This window comes from Grampus griseus (assembly GCF_964374135.1).
Source record: "Grampus griseus genome assembly, chromosome: 5".
Classification (NCBI taxonomy): Eukaryota; Metazoa; Chordata; class Mammalia; order Artiodactyla; family Delphinidae; genus Grampus; species Grampus griseus.
In genome coordinates this window covers 78,466,621-78,482,878 of record NC_138998.1, presented here as the reverse complement: position 1 = coordinate 78,482,878, position 16,258 = coordinate 78,466,621, and the positions used below count along the sequence as shown (strand labels likewise).

The following is a 16,258-nucleotide window of genomic DNA, read 5'->3' as shown; positions in this document are numbered from 1 at the left end:
ACACTGACTGCCTCCCGATCCTGGAACTGATTTTGCTGGTGTCCACAGGGGGAGGTTGAGGGACTCTCCAGTGGCTGTCACTACTAGGAAACCTGCCTAAACCGCCTTCCTCTGTGAAGTCTTGGTTTCACTCTCACTCTTTTTAGTTTCCCCACCCCAAACTTCAGTTCTCTCCAAAGAGCAGTTTTAGGAATGAACGACAGAGACCAAGGATGAGGGAACTGACACCTCATCAGAGGGAGGAGGAGAGGGCTAAAATCTGAGAGCACCTAAATGTCCCCTGACTAGGTTTTTCTTTACCCATAGTCCCAAGGATTCTTCTAGAAACAAAAATGAGAGTGGATTCAGGTAGGTTAGCCTAGGCTGACTCTGATGGAGGGGTTGTGGAGCAGAGGCTGGGGGTGGGGGAGGGGTGGGGAGGGGTGAAGTGGGGGAGGGGTGGGGAGGGTGGGGAGGGAGGGGTGGGGGTAGGGGGTAGGGGGCGGGTGGGCACAGGCAGGGAACTTTAGCAAGGCTCCCCAGGTTTCTAGTTTATGGAGTAGTTCCTTTCCGGTTCCTGGAAGCTGTATTTTCACCCACCGAGAGCCAGTCTTGCGGGCAGTGAAGTTCCTTTACGATGAGCCTGTGGCCAGGAGCACCAAAGGTCCATTGCAAAGCGGGGAAGGGGAGTGCTGACCAGCTGAGCTTCCCTCCCTGTGGGAAATCCCAGCAGGACTGGGAGAAGCAGAGCAGTGGAGGCCATCTGGTAGAAAATGTACCAAAGAAGGTTTTAAAATCTACCTGGGTCTCCAGATCAAAGGCTGGGAAAAAACAACTTACAGAAGCAAGCTAGAGCACTCGGGGACACGGGGGAAGAGGGGCAGGCAGGAACATGGACTTCCCCCAGTTCTCTTTCTGTTCTGCTTAGGATAGAAGCCACTGCCAGCTTTTAAAACACCAATTTGTATCCACTTATCTCTCCACTCAGTGTTCCCATCCACCCTCTGCCATATTTGATTACTGCCTGTTTATTAGAATTACAGCACATATCTTAGACCTTTCTTTAAATGCTGCTTTTACACTGTCATAAAGCAGAGGCCTCTTTTGGAAGGAGCATGAAATATTTTAAAAATCAGATTCAGGAGGTTCAGAGCGTTAATGAACTCAGGGTTTAGTCTATCGTATCATTTCAAAGCTTGTGTAAATGGCAGTACAGAGAATGGAAGAAGTCCTGGACTGAGAGTTCAGAGACAGTGGACTCCAGGCCTCCTTCCCTCTGCTTGTGTGACCCTAAGGAACTCTCTTCACTTCACTGGGGCTCAGTTTCCTCACTATATGGTAACAGGTTGTGCAAATATTCCTTCTGACGCTAACATGTTGTGATTTAAACTTTGCTCTTATGTACATATGGATTCTATTTTTAAAAAGTACTTTGGGACTAGTGTCCAGAGAGCCTGTTGATAAGCTGATCTTCAAGTTCTTTCCTAGCCTTCTTTAAAATCCTTCAAGCGGATACCTGATTTCCATCGTGCAAAGCTGGTGCTCAATCTTACGGAAGATGTGTTTGGAAATGATTCAGTAAGACGGAAAGGAGAAAGCTTAAGACCGTGACCGCTCTCATAACCCGGTGACAGGCCCGACTGGAAAATAACTCACGCCTCAGGACTGAGGTGGCACCGAGCAACCGTGCATCACTGGGGAGGAAACGTCAACCTAAACTTGAGTCTTTGCTTTTACTTTTACTATTTTTTAAAAATCTTTGCTTCTCTTGTGCCCTAGCTGCTCCGGTTATTTCTGGGCTTCTGGAAATTTTAGTTTGTCTTTTAATTGTTCTTTAAAAATTAGCCCAGACCTAATTTTCTCTAGATGCCTCTGTGAACGCTGTAAGCTGATAATGTCTCTCTCATATTTGCCCACCTTGCACCTTCACATTCTCCTTTGTCACAGTGCTCGTGGCCTAATGTCATTACACCCTATGAAGTCTCCTCTATTTGTGTGATTCTTGCCCTACCTCAGTAGCTGCATGGAGTGCCTAGCAAAGTGTCTAGCACATTTTATATGCCGTATTAGTCAGGGTTCTCCGGAGAAACAGGACCAATACATATATGGAAAGAGGGAAAGATTGATTTTAAAGAATTAGCTCATGAGATTGTGGAGGTTGGCAAGTCCAAAATCTGCAGGCTAGGCCAGCAGGCTGCAGACACAGGTTAAGGGTTGAAGTAGCAGCTCCATCTGAAGACAGTCTGCTGGTAGAATTTCTTCTTCCTTGGGTGAGAGCCGTCTCTTTTCTATTAAGGCCTTCAACTGAATAGGTTAAGTGCCACTTACATGGAAGATAATCAGCTGGCTCCACGTCTACTGATTTTAATGTTAATCTCAGCTTAAAAATATCTTCACAGAAACATCTAGAAAATGTTTGACCAAATATCTGGGTACTATTTCCTAGCCAAGTTGATACATAAAATTAACCACCACAGATGCTCACTAAGTCTTCTCAAGTGAGTTCATGATACAGCATATGTATGTGAACAGCCGCTTTGGGCTTCCTATTTCTCCTGGACCAGCTTTCTTCTAAAAAGCCTCTACTTCATTTTTTCCCCACTTTAAATCATTTTAACAGGTGTGTATTGTGGTCCTATTCTGTGGTCTGTTTTTCCTTTGAAACGTTTTGTTATTTTGTGTTTGCTGCAGAGTTCAAGGGGCCCTGTCTATTAACCATTTCCTGTTAGCTCTTTTTTTTTTTTAATTTTAGCTCTCATGACTTAATGAGGCATGGTGGCATGGTATTTACACATTCAGGCCCACGAAGTGGCAAAGATTTGTTTAATCTCCTGTTTTTCAGTTATCTATGCTTCTGTTTTCCTTCTGTTGAACTAGCCTTGGCCATGGTATGGGTTGGAGAGAAACTGAACATCAGAGCCTCATATTTCTCGGTATCAACGTGAAAGGGAGTTTACCCTAGAGGCATTACCTTATCTGAACATTTGGATTCAATTATAGTAATGATACTGTCACAAATGACACAGAGAAATGCTTACAATGTGAAGCTCAGTGGTTAAAAAAAAGGATATAAAATTGTATATACAAAATGATCCAATTTTTTTTAATGTGCATAAAATATTGTAAGTATTTAAAATCTGAGTGGTGGAATGTGGTTTTTTTCCTGTGCTTTCTAAAATTTCTTTCTACATGTAAAAGAAAAATTCTTAATGTGAAAAATTTCCCCTTCTCTCTCTCCCTACTCCCAGCAAACCCTCCCATTAGCCTCCTGAGAGGTAATTATAATCATTACTAACAATGTGACATGTATTCTTTCAGTCATTTTACACACACACACACAGCTCTTTTTTCTTCCATAAATAGACCATGTATATTACTCACTCGAAAACTTGACTTTTTTACTTAACAAAATGTCTCCAAGCTCTTTCCTTGTGAGCCTGATTAATTTACCCAAAGTCTACTGATTTAAATGTCTACCTTTTTGGAAAGGTAATTAAAATAATTCATAATTATGAATAATTTATTCATAATTATGCCCTAATTCAGGAGAAGGAAACTCACTCTCCACTCTAAACAGAGATTGAGGTTATTTCCAATTTTCTGCTATGAGAAACAATTCTGCAAAGAAATCCAGAAACATTTATCTTTGTGAACACATAAGAGTTTTTATTTATTTATTTAGTTAGTTTTGGCTGCGTTGGGTCTTTGTTGCTGCACGTGGGCTTTTCTCTAGTTGCGGCGAGCAGGGGCTACTCTTTGTTGTGGTGCGCGGGCTTCTTACTGTGGTGGCTTCTCTTGTGAAGCACGGGCTCTAGGCGCGTGGGCTTCAGTAGTTGCGGCACGCGGGCTCAGTAGTTGTGGCTCACGGGTGTAGTTGCTCCCTGGCGTGTGGGATCTTCCCGGACCAGGGCTCCAAGCCGTGTCCCCTGCATGGGCAGGTGGATTCTTAAGCACTGCACCAGCAGGGAAGTCCCTGAGAGATGTGTTTTTAAGAGAGATTTCTAAAAGTTTTCTCAACTTTTCTACTGGAAGTATGCATTATTTTTTATCATAAAAAAGGAACATTTTATTAAAAAACAAACAAATCAACAGGCTAAGATGAGATCACTCAGCTGGGTGCAGTCCATGAGAGCAGGTCTGTGCCAGGACCTAGCATCCACCTGGTACACAGTAGGTGTTTAATGCCTGTAGCGAGAAAGATAAGCACAGCAAATCAAAATTCTTGAGAAGTATATAGAATACTTGCATATGATTCTAGTATTTTTCAGATGATATTTATTCAGACAAAAATACTCTTAGTTTTTCTTTGCTTTTCTTTGCTATCAGGATGAAAAAATTCTATTCTGCAACCAAACAAATGACAAGAGTTAAAATTAATTAAATTCTAACAACCAACCTAAGAGGTAGGTACTATTATTGTCCCATTTTATGCGTGAGGGGCCCAGACCGTGACAAAGGCCGCGCACACACTAAACACCCTTTTCCGAGTCAGGGGCCACACGCTGTTCACTGCCCAGAGGAGCCGGACTGGAGGAAAGGCCGAGGCGTCAACCCGGGGTCACACGTGAGTCTCCAACAGTCTCTCAAAAGCGTGTGGGGGCGGGGGGAGCGGAGCAGCGCCAATTCGCGGCTCCTGGTGCTCCCCGGCGCCCTCCGGAGCTGAGGGCGCCGGTGACGGGGGTCCCGCCACCCGGCTCGGGCGCCGAAGGCTGCGCGCCTCGCCCGAGCCGAAAGCTGCGCCCGGCACTCGTCCAGCTACGTTGAACCTGGGCGTGGTCCGCGGGCGCCGCGGCAGGGTCCGCCCTGGGCCTCCTCGCACCCAGACTTCCCCGCGCCCGGCCCCGCCCTGAGCCCGCGCGCCGTGCCCGCCTCGTGGCCACCAGGTACCCGTCCCCGCTGTCGGCTCCCACACCCGCGCTCCTAGCCTGCCGGCGACCAGTGCCGCCCGCCCCTCCTCCCCACCCTCCTCGCCCGCGTCCCCCGCGCGCTCCTCCCCCGCGGTGCCCCGGGGGCCACTCCCCACCCCTTGTCGGGCCTGGACCTGTTCCCCACTCGCCTGCTCCCCACCCCCCCCCCCCAAAAAAAATAGCAGAGGACTGCCGGGAAGCAGCTGCCCAGATCTCAGTTGTGAATTTATAGTTCGGGAATGAGCCTATAAACTGGAAAAGTTAGAGGAGTTTAGAGAATATCAGCGTTCTGAGAGCGGGAGGCCAGAGCAGTACGGTGTCAAAGCTAAAGGAAATTTCCCCACAGAACGAGGTGGTCATCGCCCCTAGCCTCACTCAAAACTCATAAAAACACATTTCGGGTGGAGCCAGAGGAATTACAGAAAAGAAGCTGAGGACTTTGGAAGAGGGTATAGAGGGTTAAAGATTGATCTTCAGAAGCCAACTAAGCTTGGACTCTGAAGCACTCAGCGCAGAGACAGGAGCCCAGGCTGCCTCGCTAGCTCCCCTCCTGCCCCACAATCCAATTTACCATGGGAAGGTTGAGATCCAGGATGGGTGGCTTGTCCACAATCACACACCTGATTCTGGGCAGAGCCAGGACTATCAGCCCAGAACGCCAGTTCCTAAGCATCATTTATAAACAATAAAATATGTAAGTAGGGCTTCCCTGGTGGCGCAGTGGTTGAGAGTCCACCTGCCAATGCAGGGGACACGGGTTCGTGCTCCGGTCCGGGAAGATCCCACATGCCGCGGAGCGGCTGGGCCCGTGAGCCATGGCCGCTGAGCCTGCGCGTCTGGAGCCTGTGCTCCGCGAGGGGAGAGGCCACAGCAGTGAGAGGCCCGAGTACAGCAAAAAATAAATAAATAAAATAAAATGTAAGTAATGTTTTACAAATAGCCTTTGGGAACCAGTTAACTCAGCGTGATCAGTAACTCAGTAATGGTCTGCTCAGTCTGTCATCATTTTTCTCAGGTGCTTGCCAGTCTGTATTTCCTGGCCCACAGCAGTGCAGCTGGAGGAGGACTCTTGGAAGCCCAATGACTTGAACTTAACCCTGAGTAAATAGATTTTAGGGAAGAGGAGGAGAGGAAGGCATCTTGGATGGGGAAAGAACTTGAGCTGAGGGAGGATGAGCTGGCCCACCAGCGTTTGCAAGTGTTCTCCTAGTCAGGGCAAGTAGAGTGGCTGATAGAGTGGGAGCAGACAGTGGAGGGCTTTGGAGGTGAACGCTACAGGCTATAGGGCACAATGGGGAACTGGAAACGCACCGACAGGGAAACCAGCACTTTACTGGGGATTAGATTCATGGAGAGAGTGTTCGCTGAGACCCCAGGACTTTAGAACTCAATCATTTAGAAGGAAAACAAAATTTAAATATTGCTGTTGAAAGGAAGGTTGTGGGAGAAAGTACAGTCTTCTAGTTCAATTAATAGAAAAATCATTTTCCCTGGTTGTGTATGAATAATAAAAATACTGCTTACTATGTGCAAAGCACTGTTCTAGGTGCTTTATAAAAATTAATTCACTTATTCCTCATAACAAACCCACGAGGTTGTTGCTGTTTTTGCCACCACTTTACAGGTATGGAGGGTGAAGCACAAAGAGGTTGCTCAAGGTAAGTAGGTCTGTGCTGAGTCAAGGGCCCAGAATCAGAAGATTTGGGTCCCAGTGCCTCCATTTATTGCTTCTGTGAATTTACCCTCTCTGACCATGCTTTCTGGGGTTTTTTTTTGTAATTTTATTAATTTTTTTATACAGCAGGTTCTTATTAGTCATCAGTTTTATACACATCAGTGTATACATGTCAATCCCAATCGCCCAATTCATCACACCACCACCACCACCCCCCCGCTGCTTTCCCCACTTGGTGTCCATGCGTTTGTTCTCTACATCTGTGTCTCTATTTCTGCCCTGCAAACTGGTTCATCTGTACTATTTTTCTAGGTTCCACATATATGCGTTAATATACGATATTTGTTTTTCTCTTTCTGACTTACTTCACTCTGTATGACAGTCTCTAGATCCATCCATCTCTCAACAAATGACCCAATTTCTTTCACTTTTATGGCTGAGTAATATTCCATTGTGTATATGTACCACATCTTCTTTATCCATTTGTCTGTCGATGGGCATTTAGGTTGCTTCCATGACCTGGCTGTTGTAAATAGTGCTGCAATATCTGTGAAGTGCATACTGTAATCCAGGCCTACTTATGAGGCAGGATGTGTGGGTGCTTTGCAAACAGTGCATTGTGATACCAATGGAAAGTGTTAATATTTAAGTAAAGGAGGGATGCATTCCAAGGCCAAATTCAAACCAAAAAGAGAAAATGACAAGCTTGGTTTGACTTGCAGAATTTAATGGGCTTGCCACCCAAGGAGAGGCAAAGATGGAATCGTAGTTAAATTGTGGGCTTTGGAGTCAGATGGATCTAAGTTGGAATGCCAGCCCTGCCATTAATTAGCTCTGTGACCTAAGTCACATAACATTTCTGATACTGCGTGGCTGATTTACTCATCTGTAAAATGGGCCTATTCCACTCCCCATAGAGCAGTTGTGAGGATTAAATGAGATATCCTTAATACTGTGCCTGCAAGGTGTGAGTGCTCAGTAAAATGTAGATAGGGCTATTATTTTTTCTGATTTTTTTTTTTTCTCCCCATCCTCTGTGTGTCTTTATATTCCCCCAGAGACAGCCTCACCATGAGCGGGGAATTGATCAAGAAGTATGTGGCAGCCATGGTGCTGAGTGCAGCTGGAGATGCCTTGGGGTACTTCAACGGGAAGTGGGAGTTCCTCCGGAATGGGGAAAAGATTCACAGGCAGCTGGCCCAGCTTGGCGGTTTGGATGCCATAGATGTGGAGAGGTGGAGAGTCAGTGATGACACGGTGATGCATCTGGCCACGGCAGACGCTCTCCTGGAAGCTGGCAAAGTCTCGGACTTGGCTCACCTGTATTCCATCCTTGCTAAGCATTACCAAAACTGCATGGGAGACATGAATGGCCGGGCACCAGGTGAGAGCAGCCAGTGGAGGTCCTGGGCAAGTGGAGAATAAACAGGCCCAAGGAAATCATTAAAAATATTGAATGAGATTTAAATTTCAAGGAGACATTAGTTTTTATAGTTGTTTCAGAAATAGAAACAACCTGAATGTTCTGTAATTTATTTAATTATGGTGACACATCTGCAGCCATTTAAATTATGCAGATAACTATTTACCAATATGGAAAGATATTGTATATTAAGTAAAAAAAATTAGGTTACAAAACACTATCTTATGAACCCATTTTCTTTCTTTTTTTTTTTTAAACATCTTTATTGGAGTATAATTGCTTTACAATGGTGTGTTAGTTTCTGCTTTATAACAAAGTGAATCAGCTATACATATACATATATCCTCATATCTCTTCCCTCTTGCGTCTCCCTCCCTCCCACCCTCCCTATGCCACCCCTCTAGGTGGTCACAAAGCACCAGCTGATCTCCCTGTGCTATGTGGCTGCTTCCCACTAGCTATCTATTTTACATTTGGTAGTGTATATATGTCCATGCCACTCTCTCACTTTGTCCCAGCTTACCCTTCCCCCTCCCCATGTCCTCAAGTCCATTCTCTAGTAAGTCTGCGTCTTTATTCCCATCCTGCCCCTAGGTTCTTCATAACCTTTTTTTTTTTTTTTAGATTCCATATATATGTGTTAGCATACGGTATTTGTTTTTCTCTTTCTGACTTCATTTTGTATGACAGACTCTGGGTCCATCCATCTCACTATAAATAACTCAATTTCATTTCTGAACCCATTCTCATTAAAAGTATATGTGTAAAAAAAAAAAGTATATATGTATATCTCTGTTGGAAGAGGTCTGGAAGAATATACACAAAGATGTTAATCATTGTATGTGGGTGATAGGGGTATTTATAGTTTCTTATTTTCGTTTTACTTATTTATAGCTTCTGAGTTTTCTTTAATAAAGAAAATTTTTTTTCTTTTTAAAGAAGACTGGAAAAGGTCATGTAGAGACCCCTTTTCTGGTTCCAGGTTGCTCACAAGTGGTTCCTGCTCACTTTGGGAACTTTTTACAGCCACTTGGGCCACCAGCTGATGTGAATCGCCTTTCCCCCAGCTCCTCCTGTATTAGTTAGCTTGACCTGCTGTAACAAAATAACCTCAGACCGGCTGGCTTAAACAACGGACATTTATTTTCTCACTGTTTTGGAAGCCAGAAGCCTGAGATCAAGGTGTCGGTTTCATTTCTTCTGGAGACCTTTCTCTTTGGCTTGCAGACAGTTTCCTTCTAGCTGTGCCCTCTCAAAGCACACATTCCTGGTGTCTCTTTGTGTCTCCAAATTTCCTCTGCTTATTAGGACACTGATCAGACTGAATTAGGGCCCACCCTAACATTCTCACTTTAACTTCATCATCTCTGCCCTATCTCCAAATACAGTCACATTCCGAAGTACTAGGGGTTAGGGCTTCAACATATGAATTTTGGGGAATACAATTCAGCCAATAACACCTCCTGATAAAAAGCTCCCCGCTCCATAAACCTAGGGGCGTCTAGTATAAGTACTCTGGTGTAAGTAAGGCACAATGTTGCTCTGGGATTTGGGGTTTGGAGTTTGGGGACATTCATCATCATACTTTTTCGCTTTCCCTTTCCATCAAGGAAAGCTGGAGATGGGGCTTGGTTCTCTCATCCTGCGGGGGCTTCGCTTTGGGGTACACTGACCCCATACCGGACTCTCCCCAGGGGGCGCCTCAATGCAGAACGCCATGCTGCTGGAGCCAGACAAAGCTGATGGCTGGAGGATTCCCTTTAACAGCCATGAGGGTGGCTGCGGGGCTGCCGTGCGGGCCATGTGCATCGGTCTCCGGTTCCCTCACCACAGCCAGCTGGACACCCTGATCCAGGTGAGCGTCGAGAGTGGCCGGATGACCCACCACCATCCCACAGGCTTCCTGGGAGCCCTCGTGTCTGCTCTTTTTACAGCCTATGCTGTGAACGGCAAGCCTCCCCAGCAGTGGGGAAAAGGACTGATGGAGGTGCTACCGGAAGCTAAAAAGTACATTGTCCAATCAGGCTACTTCGTGGAGCAGAATCTTCAACACTGGTAAGTTTGTAGCTGCACGTTCCTGCTAGAAGGTTGTTGAACCCGTGTGTGCACATGTGTGCATGTGTATGCCTAAAGCTCATAGATCATAGCAACCATCCTGGTTCTCACCATCCAGTTCTGTCGTCCACCGCATCCAGCTGCCTCCCCACCCACCTGCTAAGGATTTCAAGTACAGTCCCAGTGGTGGTGGCCACCAGGTCGCCAAGTGAAGACCTCAGGGAGTAAGGCAGCTACACTGCTTCCCTCATGCGTAGAGATCCTGTTCTCTATAGTTTTTGTGGCTGTTCTTTTTTTTTTTCTGGCCACACCACGTGGCATACAGAATCTCAGTTCCCTGACCAGGGATCGAACCCATGCCCCCTGCAGTGGAAGCACAGAGTCTTAACCACTGGACCACCAGGGAAGTCCCTATGGCTATTCTTTACTGAGATGAACTTCCCTGCTTATTTCCTGGAACTTGTTTTTTCAGTGTTGTCTTGACACTCAATACTGTGAAATCCTTGGCTAAAATTATCTAGAGATAGGTTTTTCCACCAGCTAATTAATAAGTGGTAAGGCCACATCTTCCCCTTTTCTTGAATTCATTTCACGTTCCCTTTCTTAGAATAAAAAGGTCCAGGGCTTCCCTGGTGGTGCAGTGGTTGAGAGTCTGCCTGCTGCTGCAGGGGACACGGGTTCCTGCCGCGGTCCAGGAAGATCCCACATGCCGTGGAGCGGCTGGGCCCGTGAGCCATGGCCGCTGAGCCTGTGCGTCCGGAGCCTGTGCTCCACAATAGGAGAGACCACAACAGTGAGTGGCCCGCTTACTGAGGCTTTCTAATGAAATCACCCATGGTCATGATGTTCCAAAGTTCTCTCTTAAAAAAAAATAGTAACCGTATAAGGAGATGATGTGTCAATTAGGTTGATGGTAGTGATCATTTCATTATGTATATGTATATCAAATCATCATGTCATACAGCCTTGAATATGTACAATTTTGGTTAAGAAAATAATATAAAGTAAATAATAAAATAAAATATATAATGACAGGCTAAATACATAAAGTTCACCCTTGAAAGTTGACACTTGCCATGATTCTCAACTCAGGAAAAACAAACCTTTATTTCTCACCTTTAACTTGCTGTATATCTTCTTTATGTAGCAACAGGTATCAATGCCTTATTGACATCATTCCTTAGCAAAAATTTATTGAATGAATGTCACTTAGAGCTCATTTTGATTTTTTTATATCATATGATTTTAGTACCAGAAGTTGAAGTCATCTTGGAGCTTTCCCTGCTCACACATCTATCTGGTACCTTTCCTAATGGCTTTTGACTTTATTTTTTCAATTGACTGTAGATTTTTTTCCTTCCTACAGGTCTTACTTCCAAGACCAATGGAAAAAGTACCTAAAACTCAGAGGGATTTGGGATGGCAGATCAGCCCCTACCTTCCCCAAGCCTTTTGATGTGAAGGAGAGGGATCAGTTCTACACCTCCGTGAGCTACTCTGGCTGGGGCGGCAGCAGTGGACATGATGCCCCCATGATTGCCTACGATGCCATCCTGGCTGCAGGAGACTCCTGGGAGGAGCTTGCCCACCGAGCCTTTTTCCACGGTGGAGACAGTGATTCTACAGCTGCCATTGCTGGCTGTTGGTGGGGAGCGATGTATGGTCTTAAAGGAGTGAGTCCCTTCAACTATGAGAAGCTAGAATACAGAAACCGGCTGGAAGAGATAGCTAGGGCTTTGTATTCTCTTAGGTCAAAGGAAGATACGTAACTCCCCTTTAGGGAGAAGTGACATTCATTTCTGGTGGTTTCTCCTCTTGTGTAGTCCCTTTTCTGCTCAGTTTCACTTTTTTCAAAGTCAAGAGTCTTAACCTTGTACTCAGGGAATTTTGAGATAACAGTCCCTTGGGTACCTGAAGGTCAGTCTTTCCAAACTTATTCTGTCCTCGCCCCCCACCCCAAATCTACCCCTCTTCCTATCCTGAAGAGTCTTTATGTCAGTTGATGGCATCAGCATCTCCCAAATTAGAAATCTCATAGCCTCATATTGAGTCTTCATTTTTACCATCTGATCTTTCGCTAAGTTTTTTTCTGTTTGTTTTAGGGTGGGTTCCCCAAAGTGGACTCTGAGACAAGGATTTGAGTGCAAGTAGTTTATTTGGGGGGTGATTCCAGGAAGCACTGTTAGGAGAATGGGGAAGTGAGACTGGGAAGGTGGGGGAGCCAGGACAAGGTGCGTTAATGAGCATGTTACCAATGTGGGCAGTTGGGAATCGGTCCGTCTGGGTCCTCTGCGTAAGGCACTCAGAGTTGTCCCACCGACTTCTATCTGATGTTGGTGGAGGACCACTCCCAGGCGTGCTAACTCCCTGGTGCTTCCTGGCCTGCCTCTTGCGCTAGCCAAACACGAGTGTCCTCAGGTAAAGTCTCAGAGATGTTTGCAGTGGCAAGCTGTATGGCGCATGGGAACAGTGAGGGGTATATGTGGGGTCCCAATAGCATCTGCTGGTTGGTTCTACCTCCTAAATATCCTTCAAATCTGTTATTCTTTTACCTTTTTGCACCAAGTATGTTTCAGCTGGATTTCTGCAATCCAAGCTACTCAAGTCTGAGGAGAGGCTGCTCCTAGCTGCGCCCTCTCATTTCCTGGGCATGGCAGTTGACATGGTGCCAGTTTGTTGTTGCCTATTTGCTTGCCTTTATTCTCCTCTAGACAGAACCTAGCCTGGTGCCTGGGCACACAGGAGATACTTAATCAGTGTATATTAAATGAATGTTGTTTATTAGCCTCCTATCTGGTGCCTCAAATTGCAGTACTGCCTTCCTCATCGCCCTCCAGAGTGATCTTTACAAAGAGCAAATTGATCATGCTGCACTTCTAATCATGTACAATGAATACTCACCCCCTTTCTTCATTCCTCGGTGCTCTTCCCTCTCCTCTTCCCCTTTCGAGCCCCAGCTCAGGTAGCATCTCCTAGATGAAACCTGCTCTGACCGTTCAGGCTCCTCACTACACCCACAGCCTTCTGTCTCTAGCCCTCTCACCACACTGATCCTGTTGTGTGGTGACTGTGTGTCTTCTGGGGACGATCTCAGGCTACTTGTGAGGGCTTGTGTCTTATTCTTTTTGTGGCCTCCCCGTCTGGCCCATTAGAGAGATTCAGTATTTACTTTGGAAGTTCATCAATTTGTGTTGATGTGAACGCTTTCAACACGCAGTGTCTCATCTGTTTCGGATGCCCTCTGCTTCATGATTGTCAGGAGTGACCTGTGCCGGCCTGAGAGAGATAGAGGTGTGATGCTTTAACCAGGCCTGTGTGCTGACTTAAATGAGAAAAAGCTCTCAACTCTGTATTTGAAGCAGGACTCCAGCAAAGGCATGAGGTTTATTATTCTTTTATACGTAAAGAGAGAAGAAAATTCCAAAGCTCTTTTTCTGGTTCAAAAAACTCTGATGTGAGCCGGGACGAAGTGAGAGAATGGCGTGGACATATATACACTACCAAACGTAAGGTAGATAGCTAGTGGGAAGCAGCCGCATAGCACAGGGAGATCAGCTCTGTGCTTTGTGACCGCCTGGAGGGGTGGGATAAGGAAGGTGGGAGGGAGGGAGACGCAAGAGGGAAGAGATATAGGAACATATGTATATGTATAACTGATTCATTTTGTTATAAAGCAGAAACTAACACACCATTGTAAAGCAATTATACCCCGATAAAGATGTTAAAAAAAAAAGCTCTGATGTGTATTTATATATTTCAGAAAACAGACGTGTTTTAAATATTACAACTAGGACAGCAGATTCTTCAGCAGGACAATCAGAATTGCAGACTTTAGGGGTGGGGATTTACAATTTACAGAATATGGTAATAACCTCTTAGATTCAGGTGTCTTAAATTCAGGTGTAAAAGAAGACTTCTTTGTAGAAATATTTTGAGGACAGTTTCAGAATAATAGAAAGCAGTCAGTACATACATTTTTACACAAGATTCTTTTTTTTTTTTTTTTTTTGCGGTATGCGGGCCTCTCACTGTTGTGGCCTCTCCTGTTGCAGACCACAGGCTCCGGACGCGCTAGCTCAGTGGCCATGGCTCACAGGCCCAGCCGCTCCACGGCATGTGGGATCTTCCCGGACCGGGGCACGAACCTGTGTCCCCTGCATCGGCAGGTGAACTCTCAACCACTGCGCCACCAGGGAAGCCCTACACAAGATTCTTGAACAGAAGATTAAGATGGAGCCTCTCGTGACTGTAATTTCCCAGTTTTTGATAAAAACTGACATTATAGTTAAGAATAGTGTGTGCTTTTCTGCAGCTGTAGGAGAAGAGGAAACATCTTTTCCTGGTCTTGCTGGGGTTTCTTTTACCAATAATCAGGAGACCCTGAAGTTTTAAGGTGGAGAACTAGAATTCAGTTAGCACTGCCCAAACAGCAGAACTGAGATGCTTAAACGTTACAATATAGAAAAGGGAAGAAAAGTATTTTAACAAGTGGATTCTGAAGCATGATGTGTTTTACCTCTGTAACTGGTTTGGTGAATGGTCTGAATTTAGTGAGAAGCAAACATGGAATGATTTTCTTTTTCTCTAGCTACTGCCTTCATACATACTGCATTGAAGCTGCTTTTCCTGCCCCTAGCATCAACTTTTTGGTCTTGGGATGGGGGTATGGTGGTGGGTATTAAAAACCCAATCCAGTCCATCCCAGTCTAGTTTTTTAAAATTTCAGCTTTACTGAGGTATAAATGACATGTAAAATTGTAAGATATTTAAAGTGTACATTTGTGGTGATTTAATATATACATTGTGAAAGGTTTCCCTTCATCTAGTTAATTAACATATCCATCACCTCACATGTTTATCTTTTTCTGGTGAGAGCATTTAAGTTCTGCTCTCTTAGCAAATTTCAATTACACAATATAGTGTTATTAACTATAGTCACCATGGTTTACATCAGATCCTCAGACCTTATTCAGCTTATAGCTGAAAGTTTGTACCCTTTTACCAACCTCTCTCTATTTCCCTCACTACCACTGCTTCCCCCAACCAGCCCCTGGCAACCAATTTTCTACTCTGTTTCTATGAGTTTGACTTTTTTTTTTTTTTAGCTTCCACATATAAGTAATGTCGTGTAATATCTATCTTTCTCTGTGGCTGATTTCACTTAGCATAATGCCCTAAGGTCCACTGATGTTGTCAACGAATGGCAGGATTTCTCATAGCTGAATAATATTCCATTGTATATATGTACTACATCTTCTTTATCCATTCATCAGTTGACAGCCCCTTGAGTTGTGTCCATATCTTGGCTATCATGAATAATGCTGTGATAAACATGGGACACAGATATCTCTTTGTTACCCTGTTTTCATTTCCTTTGGGTATATACCCAGAAGTAGGAATCCCAGTCCAGTTTGATCAATTCTAACACTTTAATGTCATGTCCTCCTTTCTCCCCACCATAGTCAGTCCCGGGCCCAGAGGACTTAGAGGAGAAATGGAGACATGGATGCCTCTTTCATTCCTTGCCTCCCTCTCTTGAGGTTCCCTGTCCCTCTCCAGTGTTGCCCTAGACCACCCTCACCAGTGGAGCCCTGATGGGAAAGGGTCAAGCCAGTTGTCTTCTGAGGGCTCTACTCAACCCAAGGGAAACTCATCCTTCCCGGTCACATCCACCACTGAGAGTGCAGCCTGCCCCACCTGCTGCTGTCTACATTTCCCCCATCCATCTCAAATAGGACAGATCAGGAGGACGGATCAGGCTGCCTAGCAGACAGCCGACTTGGTAGCAGATGCCACTGTCACCTTCATGTGGTCACCCTCACTCTCAGCTGGTAGCCCCCCTCATTTGGCTTTGTTGTGAGGGTGAGGTAGAGCACCACCTTTCCTTCCCTTTCAGGAAGGGATGGGAAACCCCCCATAGAACTTAGGATTCTTGTGATTTTTCCTTCAAACGGCTGATTTTCGGCTAGGGGAGGTGGGGAAGGGAGGTCTCCTAGAGCAGTTCTGCTGCCTTCTAGTAAGTCCCACTGGGATTTGTCTTTCCAAGGCCTTCCAGTCTCTTTAGAATGTAGTGGTGGAGGTGTGTGCGTGGCGGTGAACGGGGTCCCGGCAGGGTAGGAGGGTGAAGACGTAGCATTTTTTGTTTGCCAGTAGGACTTCAGCTGCAATTGGAGACAAGAGATAGCGTCTTTTTAAGATCCTGTTCTATTTGCTATGCAA

At 45.4% G+C, this 16,258-nt stretch overlaps 1 protein-coding gene across 5 annotated transcripts; it reads left to right on the top strand.

Annotated features, from left to right (window-relative positions):
• Window positions 1-3,675: 3,675 nt before the first annotated feature.
• Window positions 3,676-13,820, top strand: ADPRH (ADP-ribosylarginine hydrolase). Of its 5 annotated transcripts, XM_082655412.1 has the most exons (6): window positions 3,676-4,382; window positions 4,472-4,543; window positions 6,511-6,544; window positions 7,620-7,945; window positions 9,679-10,039; window positions 11,406-13,820. In XM_082655412.1, the coding sequence occupies exons 3-6, from the start codon at window positions 6,513-6,515 to the stop codon at window positions 11,806-11,808; spliced, it is 1,122 nt and encodes a 373-aa protein (XP_082511538.1). In that variant the 5' UTR covers window positions 3,676-4,382; window positions 4,472-4,543; window positions 6,511-6,512; the 3' UTR covers window positions 11,809-13,820. The 5 variants fall into 5 exon arrangements, with proteins under 5 accessions (XP_082511538.1, XP_082511540.1, XP_082511539.1 ...); XM_082655413.1 differs by lacking the exons at window positions 3,676-4,382; window positions 4,472-4,543 and adding an exon at window positions 4,792-4,862; XM_082655416.1 differs by lacking the exons at window positions 3,676-4,382; window positions 4,472-4,543; window positions 6,511-6,544 and adding exons at window positions 4,845-4,862; window positions 5,635-5,804.
• Window positions 13,821-16,258: the final 2,438 nt, after the last annotated feature.

Coding starts and splice junctions, on each gene's coding strand:
- ADPRH (XM_082655412.1), top strand. CDS start 6,513: ATGGAGGGTGAAGCACAAAGAGGTTGCTCAAG. Junction 7,946..9,678: donor CATGAATGGCCGGGCACCAG/GTGAGAGCAGCC, acceptor GACTCTCCCCAG/GGGGCGCCTCAATGCAGAAC. Junction 10,040..11,405: donor GAGCAGAATCTTCAACACTG/GTAAGTTTGTAG, acceptor TCCTTCCTACAG/GTCTTACTTCCAAGACCAAT.